This window comes from Psittacula echo (genome assembly GCF_963264785.1).
Source record: "Psittacula echo genome assembly, chromosome: Z".
Lineage (NCBI taxonomy): Eukaryota > Metazoa > Chordata > Aves > Psittaciformes > Psittacidae > Psittacula > Psittacula echo.
In genome coordinates, this window is record NC_137742.1 from 83,161,017 (window position 1) to 83,175,564 (window position 14,548).

At 43.9% G+C, this 14,548-nt stretch overlaps 1 protein-coding gene across 8 annotated transcripts in view; it reads right to left on the bottom strand.

Annotated features, from left to right (window-relative positions):
- The window catches only part of CHD1 (chromodomain helicase DNA binding protein 1), a 66,423-nt gene extending 52,646 nt beyond the window's left edge, over positions 1–13,777 (bottom strand). For 5 of the 8 annotated variants that reach the window (XM_080638476.1, XM_080638477.1, XM_080638478.1 and 2 more), the window contains exons 1-2: positions 12,348–12,664; positions 10,497–10,701 (exon numbers count right to left, since the gene is read on the bottom strand). In XM_080638476.1, the coding sequence (XP_080494602.1) occupies positions 10,497–10,549 (53 nt within the window). In that variant the 5' untranslated portion in view covers positions 10,550–10,701; positions 12,348–12,664. Of the gene's footprint in view, positions 1–10,496; positions 10,702–12,347; positions 12,665–13,751 lie in introns of those variants that run through there. The other 3 variants (XM_080638474.1, XM_080638475.1, XM_080638473.1) reach the window with 3 other exon arrangements.
- Between the last annotated feature and the right edge of the window lie 771 nt (positions 13,778–14,548).

The window sequence follows — 14,548 nt, forward strand, 5'->3', positions numbered from 1 at the left end:
CTGTCACCTACTGTCTAATGCTGTTACATAAATATCTCTGGAACACAACAGAGAATTCTGGTCCTTTGCTCTTCAGAGCTCCCCTTAAGGCAAAGGAGAGACAAAGTGTTATTTCTTGCCACTTTCTCCTCCTGTACAGGCCAGGGTCACTGCCTTTGCTTCAGATGCTTTTGCCTTTTGCTAAACTGTTTCCAGTAAAAGTGGACACCATACCCACTATGCTATGGACACCTGAGGTAGAGTAAAAGGGATGGTCTTGAGTACAACTTGACTAGCCTTTTATCTCTGCATGTGTATCCTCTTTTCTCCTTCTTTCCAAAAAAGCCTGATTAAAAATGGCAAGGAAAATATCTACTATTCTCAGGTAGCTAGCATAAATCAGGACCTTCCCAGCCTTTCCAAATACAGTCAAAAGAGTCTCTTTGCAAGACAATCCAGAGCTGGAGCTCTTCTTCATTCAACTCTTCTGGTAAAAAAGTCATACATATCTTAAACATATTCAGAGAAACCATCAGCATGTAAGACTTCATTCTCAGTTAACTATCCACCTGTGTTTTTCAAATTTACCCTATTCCACCATGTCACATTACATCTTCATTTGCTCTGCTCTTGTAGTGCTGACCTCTTCTAACCAATTCTATTTTGTGGTCTAATTTTTTTCCTACCTTCTCCACTGACGAATGAGCCTCCAAGAAACCAAATGCCAACAGAAATTACAAACACTATCAAGACTAGAATAGGATGTGTAAGTGGAAACAACAGGGCAAAGCAAGTTAAGGTACAGAATAGAGGTGTTATTAATATAATGCATACAAAAATAAAATATTTGGTAACATTAACTGCAGAAGACCATTTGTGCTCTTTTAAGCACTTAGTTACTGAAAATGGAATGCCTGTTTTTCTAAGTCCTGTTTCTATGAATGGGTACCACAAGCTTCTAACTCATCTGGCTCCAAGTGAATTATATATATTTACAATCAAAAAGAAAAATCAACCAACAACAACAAAAAAATAACCACCTCAAAATTCAAACAAATAACAACCAAAAAATCACCACAACAAGAACCCCAACACCAATCACAAACAAACAACACCCACAAAAACCAGTAAAATAAAAATGGCATTACATATTTAGAGATATTCCTTACATTAAGGAACGTTAAATTTAGGCTTAAGAAACCTTACATTACAATCACTACAGTCTTGAAAAAAACCCAAACAACAAACCAAACAAAAAACCAACCAAAACAACAAACAAAACCAAACAAAACAAAAAACCAACCAAAACCAACCAAACAAAACCACAAACAAACACCAAAACCAAAAGAAAACCAAAAAACACCTTCTAGGATACAGAGTCAAGAAACCACTCTCAACCCCAGCCCCTGAGTCGAGTAGTTCCATTTGTACAGCAACATGTCAAATCTGATTTCGTATGGAATTTTGGAAAAAAGGTAATATAACTGTCTTTTCAAGAAGGGGAAAATGGATGACCCAGGGAATTACAAATCTGTCAGTCTCACCTCTGTGCCTGGCAAAATCGTGGAGCAGATTGTCCTGAAAGGCATGCTAAGGCACATGAAAAACAACAAGGTGCCTGGTGACAGCCAGCATGGCTTCACTGAGGGGAAATCACAGTATCACAGTATGTTAGAGATTGGAAGGGACCTCAAAAGATCATCTAGTCCAATCCCCCTGCCAGAGCAGGAACACCTAGATGAGGTTACACAGGAATGTGTCCAGGCGGGTTTTGAATGTCTCCAGAGAAGGAGACTCCACAACCTCCCTGGGCAGCCTGTTCCAGTGTTCTGTCACCCTCACTGAGAAGAAGTTTCTTCTCAAGTTTAAGTGGAACCTCTTGTGTTCCAGTTTATACCCATTACCCCTTGTCTTATCATTGTTAGCCATTGAGAAGAGCCTGGCTCCATCCTCATGACACTCCCCCTTTATATATTTATATACACTAATAAGGTCCCCCCGCAGTCTCCTCTTCTCCAAACTATAGAGACCCAGCTCCCTCAGCCTTTCCTCATAAGGGAGATGCTCCACTCCCTTAATCATCTTAGTTGCCCTGCGCTGGACTCTCTCCAGCAGGTCCCTGTCCTTCTTGAACTGAGGGGCCCAGAACTGGACACAATATTCCAGATGCGGTCTCACCAGGGCAGAGTAGAGGGGAAGGAGGACCTCTCTCGACCTACTCACCACCCCCCTTCTAATATACCCCAGGATGCCATTGGCCTTCTTGGCCACAAGGGCACAGTGTTGGCTCATGGTCATCCTGCCATCCACTAGGACCCTCAGGTCCCTCTCCCCTACACTACTCTCTAACAGGTCGTTCCCCAACCTATACTGGAACCTGGGTTTTTTCCTGCCCAGATGCAGGACTCTACACTTTCCCTTGTTATATTTCATCAAGTTTCTCCCTGCCCAACTCTCCAGCCTGTCCAGGTCTCGCTGGATGGCAGCACAGCCTTCTGGCGTGTCAGCCACTCCTCCCAGCTTAGTGTCATCAGCAAACTTGCTGACAGTACACTCGATTCCCTCATCTAAATCATTGATGAATATATTAAATAATACTGGTCCCAATACTGACCCTTGAGGCACTCCACTAGATACAGGCCTCCAACTAGACTCCTCCCCATAGACTACAATTCTCTGGCTTCTCTCCTTCAGCCAGTTCGCAGTCCATCTCACTACCTGATCATCCAGGCCACACTTCCTCAATTTAGCTATGAGGATGCTGTGGGAGACTGTGTCAAATGCTTTGCTGAAGTCAAGGTAGACCACATCCACCGCTCTGCCATCATCCATCCACAATGTTATTTCCTCATAAAAGGCTATGAGGTTGGTCAAGCATGACTTCCCCTTGGTAAAGCCATGTTGACTGCCCCTCATAACCCTCTTATCCTTGACATGCCTTAAGATGGCATCAAGGATAAGGTGTTCCATCACTTTCCCAGGGATGGAGGTGAGGCTGACCGGTTTATAGTTACCCGGGTCCTCCTTCTTGCCCTTTTTGAAGACTGGAGTGACATTTGCTTTCCTCCAGTCCTCAGGCACCTCTCCCGTTTCCCAAGACTTGGTAAAGGTCCTGCCTGACCAATTTGGTGGCCTTCTATGATGGAGCTATGGAACTGATGGACAGCGGTAGAGCAGTTGACGTCATCTACCTGGACTTGTGCAAAGCCTTTGACACTGTCCCACATGACATCCTTGTCTCTAAATTGCAGAGACATCATTTTGATAGATGGATTGCTTGGTGGATAAAGAACTGGCTGGATGGCCGCACACAAAGAGTTGTGGTCAATGGCTCAATGTCTGGCTGGAGACTAGTAACGAGTGGTGTCCCTCAGGGATTGGTGTTGGGACCGGTCTTGTTCAACATCTTTGTCGGTGACGTGGACAGTGGGATTGAGTGTGCCCTCAGCAAGTTTGCCGATGACACCAAGCTGTGTGGTTTCGTGGATATGCTGGAGGAAAGGAATGCCATCCAGAGGGACCTCAACACGCTTGTGAGGTGGGCTGATGCCAACCTTACAAAATTGAACCATGCCAAGTGCAAGGTCCTACACCTGGGTCAGAGCAATCCCAGGCACAGCTACAGGTTGGGCAGAGAAGAGATTCAGAAAGGCCCTGCAGAGAAGGACTTGGGGGTGTTGGTCAATAAGAAAATGAACATTAGTCAGCAGTGTGCACTCACAGCCCAAAAAGCCAACTGTATCCTGGGCTGCATCAAGACAGCGTGACCAGCAGGTCGAAGGAGGTGATCCTGCCCCTCTACTCTGCTCTCGTGAGACCTCACTTGGAGTATTGGGTGCAGTTCTGATGTCCTCAACATAAAAAGGACATGGAACTCTTGGAACAAGTCCAGAGGAGGGCCACAAGGATGATCATGGGACTGGAGCACCTCCCGTATGAAGACAAGGCTGACAAAGTTGGGGCTGTTCAGCCTGGAGAAGAGAAGGCTGCGTGGGGACCTCATAGTAGCCTTCCAGTATCTGAAAGGGGCCTACAAGGATGCTGGGGAGGGACTCTTCAGTAGGTACTGTAGTGACAGGACAAGGGGTAATGGTTAAATATAACGGAGAAGCTTAGATTGGATGTAAGAAGGAAGTTCTTTACTGTAAGGATGATGAGGTACTGGAATGGGTTGCCCAGGGAAGCTGTGAATGCTCCATCCCTGGTGGTGTTAAAGGCCAGGCTGCACAGAGCCTTGGGTGACATGGTTTAGTGCGAGGTGTCCCTGCCCATGGCAGGGGGGTTGGAACTAGATGATCTTGTCTTTTCCAACCCTAACTATTCTATGACTCTATAAGCTGGACACACTGAAGTAATCTGTCTGTTCTTTTTTTTATAAAAAAAAGAACATCTCCAGACACTCCCTACCTTTTCTGTATGAATTTATGCCTGAATACAGTATTTATTCACAAACTCCTTTGCATGAAAAGTTACATTAATTAAAAGTAACAAACCCCACAAATTTTCATATTTATTCTTGCCTGGTTTTTTTTTCCACACACTCCACAATAAATACCTACGCAATGAAACTGGAGAATGCTTTGGGGAGATGACAGGTCTAAAGAGGCAGATAACTGAAACAGATCAAAAGCAAGTATCCTGTAACAGTCATTAGTTCTTTTTAATATTCTAAAATTTAGTATCACTAGCTTATCTCTTACAACAAGGTGCCCCTGATAGAATCAGAAAATGAGGAACAAAGTCTGATAATTTACCAAGGTACGAGGAAGAGAAATCCTAAGATGGAAAGCTATACAAATACTTGTAAAATAGTATTTAGGCTCCTGTGTAAAGTCTAGGTTAATAATGGATCCAAGAGCGGATAATTTATCACCACTGATTTAAAGTGCATTTATTACATTAAACTACCTTAAGAATCTTCTAAGGACAGTAGGAAAGAGTACCAATTTGGGCAAAATTAAGTTCAACACACTAGAGGGAAAAAAAACCCCAACACTTTCTGCAGGGTCATTGAAAAGCATCTGACATGACAGTGGACTTTTTGGTTCTTTGGTTTTGTTTGTTTGTCTGCTTTGAAACAAACCAGAAAGTGAAGGAAGGCAAGCATTTGAATACGAAAGCCATTCAAAATTTGCAAAACTAAGAAACACTGAATGTCACGAACTCTTAAAATCGCAAGTTCACAAATATGTTTCTTTGGGCAAGAGCTATGTAAGTTTTTGGTGGGTATTTTTTTAGTTTTATTTTTAAAGAAAACAACTACTTCATTTGATTTAGATGCATAAAGAAGATTTATCTTATTTACCACCACCAGAAAAATCAGAGGGAATGAACAGAATAAAGTTCAGTCTACCATTATTTCCTGTTCTCGGCTATTACAAAGCATGAACTCAACTGAATTTTCCTGATGTGGGCTAACAACTCAGAGAAATGCATTATATTTCCAGTCCTGCAGACTACTATCTGCTGCCACTACTACAAACCATCCCCAAAGTAAAGGTATCAAAACGACACTGATCATCTACCCACTTTCACAATCCTATGAAACACACTGCAGGTCTTAGTTTGAGAGCCACAAGTCACACCAAAGAAGTTCCAGGCATCCTTCATAGGCAGGAAGTATCAGTGGTTCCCAAGGGGTCTACTCTCTGTGGTCTGATGTGACCATCTTTCGATATGCAGCTGGTTGCAGGAACAACCCAGTGATGTCTTTACTAGAGCTCCTTACAGATCACCAGCAAAAAAAAAAAAATATTAAATGCAATCTAATTAAAAAACACAGAAATGCACAACCAAAAAAAATCCACTAATATTAGCAAATACAAAACCAAACAAAAAACAATCGAACAGAAAAAAACACATCCAAACAAAACAGCCTACAAACCACCTCCTCCTCAAAAAAATAACCAACCTAAAAAACAACAAACGCTACTCCTTGAGGGGCCACATTTGGATAGGTGTGCGCTGCCTTTGTCTTGAGGAATGTGAATTTTGAAACTCCCAGAATGGTGGAATTGAATCTAAAAATACATACAAAAGGTATCTACCAGCCAGTTCAGACAGAGAAAGAACAAGACCTGGATAAAATCAGCAGGAGTCCCAAAGCCAAAACAGAGACCATATGTACAAGGAAAGCTGTATCGTGAATTTATAATTCCTTCTTTTAGCTGGCAAGGTTTCTAGACACAAAACCACTTGGGTTTTGATACACATTCTATCTGAACTCTTCCAAAAGAAGTGAAAAGATGCTTTTAACTTGTATTAGGACAACGTTTCAGGCTTAACTCGAATAATCCTGATAAAATAGCAACTTATTAACCAAAAATATTACTGCTATCAGAAGTGAAGAGCCTGCTTTATCCACTAGCCATTCACAGTAAGTTCTACCCACAGTTTCCTTTACCATTTACTTTTGTTGATCTCACGAACTGTGTACCAAGTATGTATCTACATATGTATAGTTTTATGTATATGCTCTCTCCTGCTATATACACACATTTTTATTAATATTAACTATTGAATTTATTCAAAAAGGAAGCCACCACATAGGAGTAATTATGCAAATATGCTTTATGTTTTAAGTCCCGCTTCTATTTCTTGAAAGCAATAAACTCAAGTCATGTCTTTCGATTCATATTTTTTACCCTCAACAGAAAGTATGAATTTGTATAGTAAATTGAAGCCTGCTGAAAAAATCTTCAGTCTTTATTTAACTGCCTTTTTTGGTCCATAGTCTACTCAATCCACAAAGTGAATTAAACCCACTGAAATTACTATCTTCTATTAAAATCCGCTTTCAAGTGTGGAAAGATTGGGCAAAGTCCTTAGTGTGAAGCAGCTGCTTTCTGCTTAGTGCAAAAATGGAAGTACAGTGCATTTCAGCCGCCACTTTGCAGTTAAGCTGCACTAAGCACATCTCTTTAAACCTCCAGAGAAGGAAGGTTCGCTTAAGTCCTCTATACGCTGTTCTGCAGGAAACATAGAAGAACAGAGATGGGAAATCAGATTGCTATTCAATTAGCACCAACGTCTCACTTCTGCAGTCCCTGTTCTACCTGGAGCTTGTCTTGTACTTCAGGTGTAACTGCCCTTCCTTGCTGATTAAGGTTTCTTATTACTACCTAACTAGAATGTATTTGCTCATATTTAAGTTTGCAACAGAATGCTTTCAAGATCACTACACAAAGATGCTTTACTGAAGAGTCAGCTTTTCGAGTACCAATATCAAGTTTTTGTGTCTACGCTCACTTGCTATCCAGATGAACAATACCTGTGATATTTTACCTTGAGCTATTTAAAAATATGTGAGAATAGTGATTGCAAGTAAACAAGAAGCTGGAAAGTAGATTCCACTGTAATTATTACACAGAAATCAGCATAACAAGCAAGAATAGTGTTTACGCTAGTCTGCAATTTCCATCATGCTTGGTTCTAGTACTGATTTTTATAGCTTCAGGGGTTGCTGAAATAGGCAAGGAAAATTCAAACAGCATGGTCAGTTATCTAACAATGAAAATACAAAAGATGCACTTTTCCACCTGTAACAAAACAGATCTTCAGGCTCAACAATAGCAGCAAAGTTGTCTGCTCATTTACCAGTCAGATGAATAGATGCAATGCTGTGAATTAATGCAGAAGTGTGGCAAAACTGTCCATTCCTTTCACACACCTCAGAAATAATTCACCTTCATAGCTAGTAACAGGGAACAAAGGATAGCTACAATTCCATACTACAATGCTGACCAGTGCATAAAATTGAAAGTTTATGAACAGCTCCTTCTCCAGCCCTCCTACTGATGAGCCTACAGGCTTTCCACTACTTCTGCAAGTCATGGTGTTTCCCTAAAATAATACAACGCGGTACTCATGAGGCCTTGTTTTTGTATATATTCAGCCCTAATCCACTACTTCTTGTAACTTTCTAAAGTAATGACGATGGCTCCTCTACATCAGGCTATATTTGTTATCAAGACTGACTCCAGAATGACAGCTATGGACATTTACAGCAGACACCAAAGAGAAGTGAATAGTTTTACTGTACTTGTAAAATGTCAAATTTGCAAAGTGACACAAACTTCTTATAGTTATCACCAATACCGCTACTTAGATTATCACTGTATTCACCTTCACCTCTTCTTCTATTCTACCAATTCTTGAAAGTTTGATCGTCTTTGCAGTTTATTCCCAACAGCAATTCTCAATTACTTTCTTCACTTGTTCCGCTTCCCTCCCTAGCATTCTGTATGAAACAGGACAACTAGAAGCCTAGGAAATGTAATTTCTTACTGATCTCTACTTCAACTCTGCAGAATTCACATTTCCAGATTTGAAAGCTAAATACAGCAATGCTTCCCAAGTTATAGTTAGCTATTTGGCTGCAGCTGCAGCTTGCTAAGGCAACTCTCCTCCTAGTACAAACTATCTAGATTTCTGGAAACTCAAAGAAAAGAAAAGTAAAAAAAAAAAGGCTAAACAGGGGCAAGTCGTATAAAGATATTCCATAAACATCATACTCCTTTGGCCTTTGGCAGTAATTATTTTAGTAATGGAAGTAGGCTACACAAAACCAGCTCCATCATTTAGAATGGAAATCGCTGACCTTACATTTACACAAACAGTTTCCTGATACTACACGACAAACGTGAAAATAAGCTTTCGAAGACCTGCCTGTGAACTAAGCTATGGGGTTAATGACTGATATAAGCCTAGGAAAAATGTTTTTAGCTTTTTTAAACCTGATAAAGCTTTAAGATGTGCTCAGCAAGACATTTAAAATGAATAACAGTCTTGTTTCACAGGCAAGTGTCAAGTTTGAGTACTATGCATCCTCCTGATAGTCACTTTTAATGAAGCTGCTGCAAACTGTAATGTTCAGTTGGCTTAGTCTTAAGAATTACCTATAGCTTTTAAAAACTTTGATATACTAATGTTTATGGGTAGTCACAATTACAGAGTGGTTTTCCAAACTATCTTTAGCAAGGTAGCTTGTTTCAAGTAGTAAGAAAATTTACACACATAATCATCAGACTTGTCCCTGGTAAATTTGCATCTGTTGAATGCCTAAGAGTTCAGAAGAGTAGCCTTGCTCATACTATTGTATTTGCCCATGTTTCTCTTCTCACCTGATAAGGCTTTCCCCTGTTCCCCTGCCCCACCCCTCTTTCTGATCTCTAGTCAGAGACTGGCAGAAAGACAGATGAGTGGATTAACAGCATGTTCACAAACACTTCTTGGGAGTGTAAAACCGCTTTGCAAATTTACTTCAACTTAGACCTTCAGCATTCATCATATTTCCAATTTTAGAAATCTGAACTATAGCACAGGAGTGATGTGAATTTTTGAACCTAATTCAACCCCTCTAAATTGGCTGTCATCCTTGGATGCAGGAAAGTTCTAATCACGCTCTTTAAAATGTGAACGCTGCACATGCTACAAAACTAGCATTCAACATCACAGGACTGATTTTTATATTTAGTAACTCAATCAATCAATCAATCAAACAAATAAACAAAAAAACCCAATCCAAAAAAAAACCCTGAAAACCAACAACAACTCCCCCTCCCCCCAAACAACAACAAAAAAACCCAGCTGGGAAACTGGACTTTCATTTCAGAAAATAAATAAATGTCAACACTTATATTGCTCTGACAGCTCTAAAGAAGGAAGGGCCATGCAGGCTGAGAGTTGTGGTTGTTCAGCCTGGAGAAGAGAAGGCTCAGGGGAGACCTCAGAGCAGCTTCCTATGCCTAAAGCAGCCAACAAGAAAGACGGAGAAGGATTTTTGACACGGGCATGTAGTGAAAGGACAAGGGAGAATGGCTTTAAACTGACAGTGAGCAGATTTAGATTAAATATTAGGAAGAAATTCTTCACTATGAAGGTGGTGCGACACTGAAACAGGTTGCACGGGGAAGCTGCTGCTGCCCCATCCCTGGCAGTGCCCAGTGCCAGGTTGAGCAACCCTGTCTAGTGAAAGGTGTCTCTGCCCATGGCAGGAGGTTTGGAACTGGATGAGTGTACCTTCCAACCCAAATCATTCTATGATATAAGAACCATAAAATACTCTGTATCAAGAACAGATTTATTTATAAACAAGCCACTACTCCACCTTTAGAGATAGCCTATGTAGGGTTTCATACAACACATATTATGCATGTGTGCCTTGCACTTTATAGACAGTAGCTTTATTTTACCATTCTAATAGAATGTTCCAGCTTTTGACACTTCAGATATTTTTTTCCCCTCAAAAGAGCAATACTACTCTGTTGGATGCTGGCACAATTTTAATACTATATAAACTTCATTACATAAGGTGCATACAAGATCATTACAGTTCATTGCTGAAGCGATGTGAATGTAACAAGCAGAAATGTAACCTGCAAGAAAGCATGTGCAGTCCTCCCAACTAGGTCTGCTTGCTAACCAGGAAGCTTAGGCACCCAGTTCAAATATAAACCAGTTTATAATAATATAGGAGAATACATAGTCAATTATAACTGAAACGAGTAAGTGCTTACCTTGACTCTCCACTACTGTTTCTTAGGCTTTCTTCATCACTGTGCCCATTCATTGTAAATATTAGTAAGTTCAAAAGATAAATAAAAGACCACTCTGGTTACAATGTGGGTATCAAGATTTCACTTCTTGGTATTCTGCTCGTTTGCCAAGTCAGGTGTTTGCTCTAGTGTTCTTTGGGTGTATTCGCGATTTCTCCTCGAATACCTAAAACAGTAAAGAAAAACACTGACACAATTTGAAAGCATGTCTGCATCTAAAAAGAAATGGAAAATAACATGGCAATATGGATGGCAATGTGTGCAGAATAGGAAATGGTATGGAAATTACATTCTCTTTAGCACTGCAGGGTAAGAACGGTTTACTGCACGTCTGCACTATATTGTGTGGTTTAACTTTCGCCATACAACTGACTTCAGGACAAAGTGGATTTAAATTTTAACAAAAAACTGCTCACCTGAACACAGAGGTAAAACGACATATATATTCTTCAGCTAAGATCTGCTTAGTAAAATGTATTCAATAGGCAAAACACAGTAGAAGCATTTCCAGATATACACATAATGCTTACAGCCGCCTGTGGGTAAAGGCAGGAAGATAAAGACTGTCCTGTTTAAAACAACTGTCTCCACTAAATCAAACCAACAAGATCCCACAGATGGAATGACCATTATTTCACATACAAGCGCATCTTAAATCAGATCACTGCAGTATCCCATATAGCTATATGTTTAGGCTCACGGTAAATGGACTGCAAGCATAAACTCACTGATAATCAGATAAAAAGCACCGCCTCTCACAGATTTAGTGATGTGAAAGCGATTAGAGTCTGTCCTGCTAGCTGCCTGCCCTGAGGTGCTCTCCTCTAATATGGAACAGCCCAATCCGTAGCTCACCGGGTCGTGGCAGTGGGGGATGCATCGCTCCGTGGTGGGAAATGCTCCGTGCTCAGGCACCCGAGCCACTCAGGCCACCAAACAAAGGCGATGAGGGAGGGGAAAGTAACAGAAGGAAGCCTTGCAACCCCGCAGGGCCCGCGAAGCGACATTGGAGACCTCGCGGCGGCGGAGGCGAGCCAGGCGGCTCCCCGCGGTCCGCCCGCAAGGCCGCGCTCTGCTTAGCCGCCAGGCCGCACGCTGCCCGCCCTCCCGCACGACCACCACCCTGGCTTTCGGGCCCGGCACCCGGTGGGCCCCGGGAAGCACCCTGAGGAGCGCCCTAACTTTCCCCCTGCCGCGCGTTTCCTGTTCCGCGGTGATCCTTCCTCCAGGGCTGGACAGCCCTGGCCGCCAGACCGCGCTCCCACGGCTTCCCGCTGCAGCTCTCGGTCTGCCCGCCCCCAGGGCGCTCGCCTCCCGCCCCCGAAGCCGACCCTCCGCTGGCAGCGCGGCCTTGCACAGGCGCCGCTCCCAGCCAAGGCTCCCTGGCAGCGTCTCCAAGGCCGCCACTGTCCTCCATTCTCGATTTTCCCGGCGCCCCCCATGGCCAGAGGAGAGCCAAGGCCGCTCTCCTGCCTCCAGGGCGGCTCGGCGCTGGCTCCCCCCGCAGGACCAAGCGAGAGAGATTCGACACCGGCTGCCCGCTGCGGCCCTCGCAGCTCCCACTCTCCGCTAAGTGGGCCCAAGAACCCACCCCGCTCCGGGCATCCAGCCCTTTCCCCCGGCCGGCAGCAAGATCCATCTCTCAGCACCGCCCGCCCCGCGTTCCATCTTCGGAAACTGCACAACTCCTGGCCGGCGAAAAGGAAAGAAGCCATGGCGGCCTCTGCCTACCTGCGTGCGCCTAGCCTGGCTAAGCCTTCCCAGAGCCTCCCCTGCCTGTGCCTTCACTACGCCCCGCGAGGATATTCGTACCGCAGCCGAGGGTCGGGGGCTGCTGCCGCGGCGGGCCCTGGGCCGCCGCTCGTCCCGCTGACCGCCGGCTCCTCGCAGCCTTGGCGCGGTGGACTCGCTCACCCGTCCGCTCGAACAATGGGGCCCTGAACCGGGCAGGGAGGGGCGCAGAGAGTACCCGGGAGAGCGCTGCGCCGCTCTGCTCCGCCACCGCTTCTCAAGTCCTTCCGACCGCCGCCATCACACCGCTTCTCCGCTCTGCCTCCCCCTCCCGCTGTCGGATGGAAACCCCGGGCGTGATGTCAGCCCTGCGCCCTGGGACCGACCGGCAGCAAGAGGAGGAGGAGCCACGGCCGGGGACGACGGGCAGCGCCGCCGGGGCTCTGGAGTGGTTGGTGAAGACAGGGTGGGCCGCTCTCTGAGCCGGGGGCCGGTAGCAGTGCCCGCCCTCTGGCCCTCCTTCCGCCCCTGCCTGCCGCACGGAAGGAACGTTGGGGCCGGGACGGTTGCAGCTCCCAGCCCTCCGTGAAGGCGCAGGGCGCGGCCCGGCCCAAAGGGACGCCATGACCTGAGCGGCCCGGCCGCCCGTTACCGTTCTGCGCAGCGTGGGTTGTTGGTTTTAGTTTTTTTTGTTGTTTGGTGGCGGTTCTCGGTGTAAAATCGCAGCCCGGCGACAAATACGACCACTTTTCTTAGTCTAGCTACACAGTTACAAGCAGTACGGGGCGTTATTTAGGAAAGCTCTGCGCTCGGCTGCTGAGAGGACGTTGTCACCATGAGGACTACCCCTGCTGGGTAGCTTATCTTCCTCTTTCCATTCCGGAACCTAACTCTCGCTCTTTTCAAAGTGATTAATGTTAGCCTTTTATTTAACATGCATCAATTTCGTTAACAAAAAGCAGACAAACACAGCAACAAAAACAAAAACAACAAAAAAACCCCAAACAACACAACAAAACAAACCACCACGCACCCCCCCAAATCTAAAATGCAACACACAAGGAAACAAATTATGTAAGTTGTGTGTCTGAATTTTCCCAGAATGGCAAAGAAAGTGGCAGCTGAGTGAAAGAGTGTGTTGTAAACTCAATGCCATAGCCAACCTGTCTTCTCTGGAGGCACATGTACGCAATTGCATTCTGTCACCCAACAGGATTGTGGGGTCATTACTGACATCTGGCATCAGACCTTTGGACATTTATGTAGCACCCTGCAAGAATGAAAGAGGTCAAGATCAGCATGGAAACATAGCTTGGCCATCAGTGAAGGAAAGCTTGAAGGAAGCAAATTGCTGTGCAGGTATACTAGAGGAAGGTATTTACAGTAGCTGTCAAATTAGTACTAAGTTTGAAGAGTTGCGTTGGCTAGGAGCCCACATCTGAGCCACGGTAAGTCAACTGGAGACCTCTGGGGCTTATAGCTTACCTCATGGTTGCTCTTCCAGGATAAGCAAAGCTGTTTGCCTCAGCACTCAGTGAAGGGTGGCCAGCCAGTGTATCCTGCCATTCTTCATCTGAGTTGCTGTGGTTTCCTGGATCTGCACCTTCAGCCCACCAAGAGGGTTGTGTGATTGGTTGCCATGCACATGACTCGCTGAGAAGCAGCAGAGCCTAGACAAAGATTATATACCAGTCCAGCTCTCAAGCACCATGTAGGAGTGTAACCCAAAATCCCAGTGGTGTTTTTTCCCTCTAGAGTTAAAAAATGCACCACGGATTGCTTAGACAAAAACAGCTTCAACGTTTACAAGAAGGTTATATTAGATTATTGTCCTTATCAAAGCACTAAAGTTTGTCTAAGCTTAAGAGAGAATATTTTTGATGATAGACAATAAAATAGATTAGATAGACAGGAGCGCTGCAAGATCAATGGTCTGAAGTTTAAATCAAGACAGAATGAAAGTAACTTTTAACAAACTACTTTGATAAATAATAGGATAATTAAGGATAGAGGAGTTTCTAATGAAAGGATTTTTATTACTATTAGGAATTTTTAAATTTTAAGGAAAGGAAGAGTAGAAAGCCACTGCCTTGTTCAACCGGGACAGGTCTTATGCAGAAATTGTGGACTAAAGCAATTACCTTCAGCAAGCAAGTGATAAGACCAAGTTGATAATTTCTAATACATGATAGGTGTTAGGTGTACAAATTATATGAATTCATGTGTGACTAATTTGAGTTACGTAGATAAATAACAGAAGTTTTCATTGCATTTTACAGCTG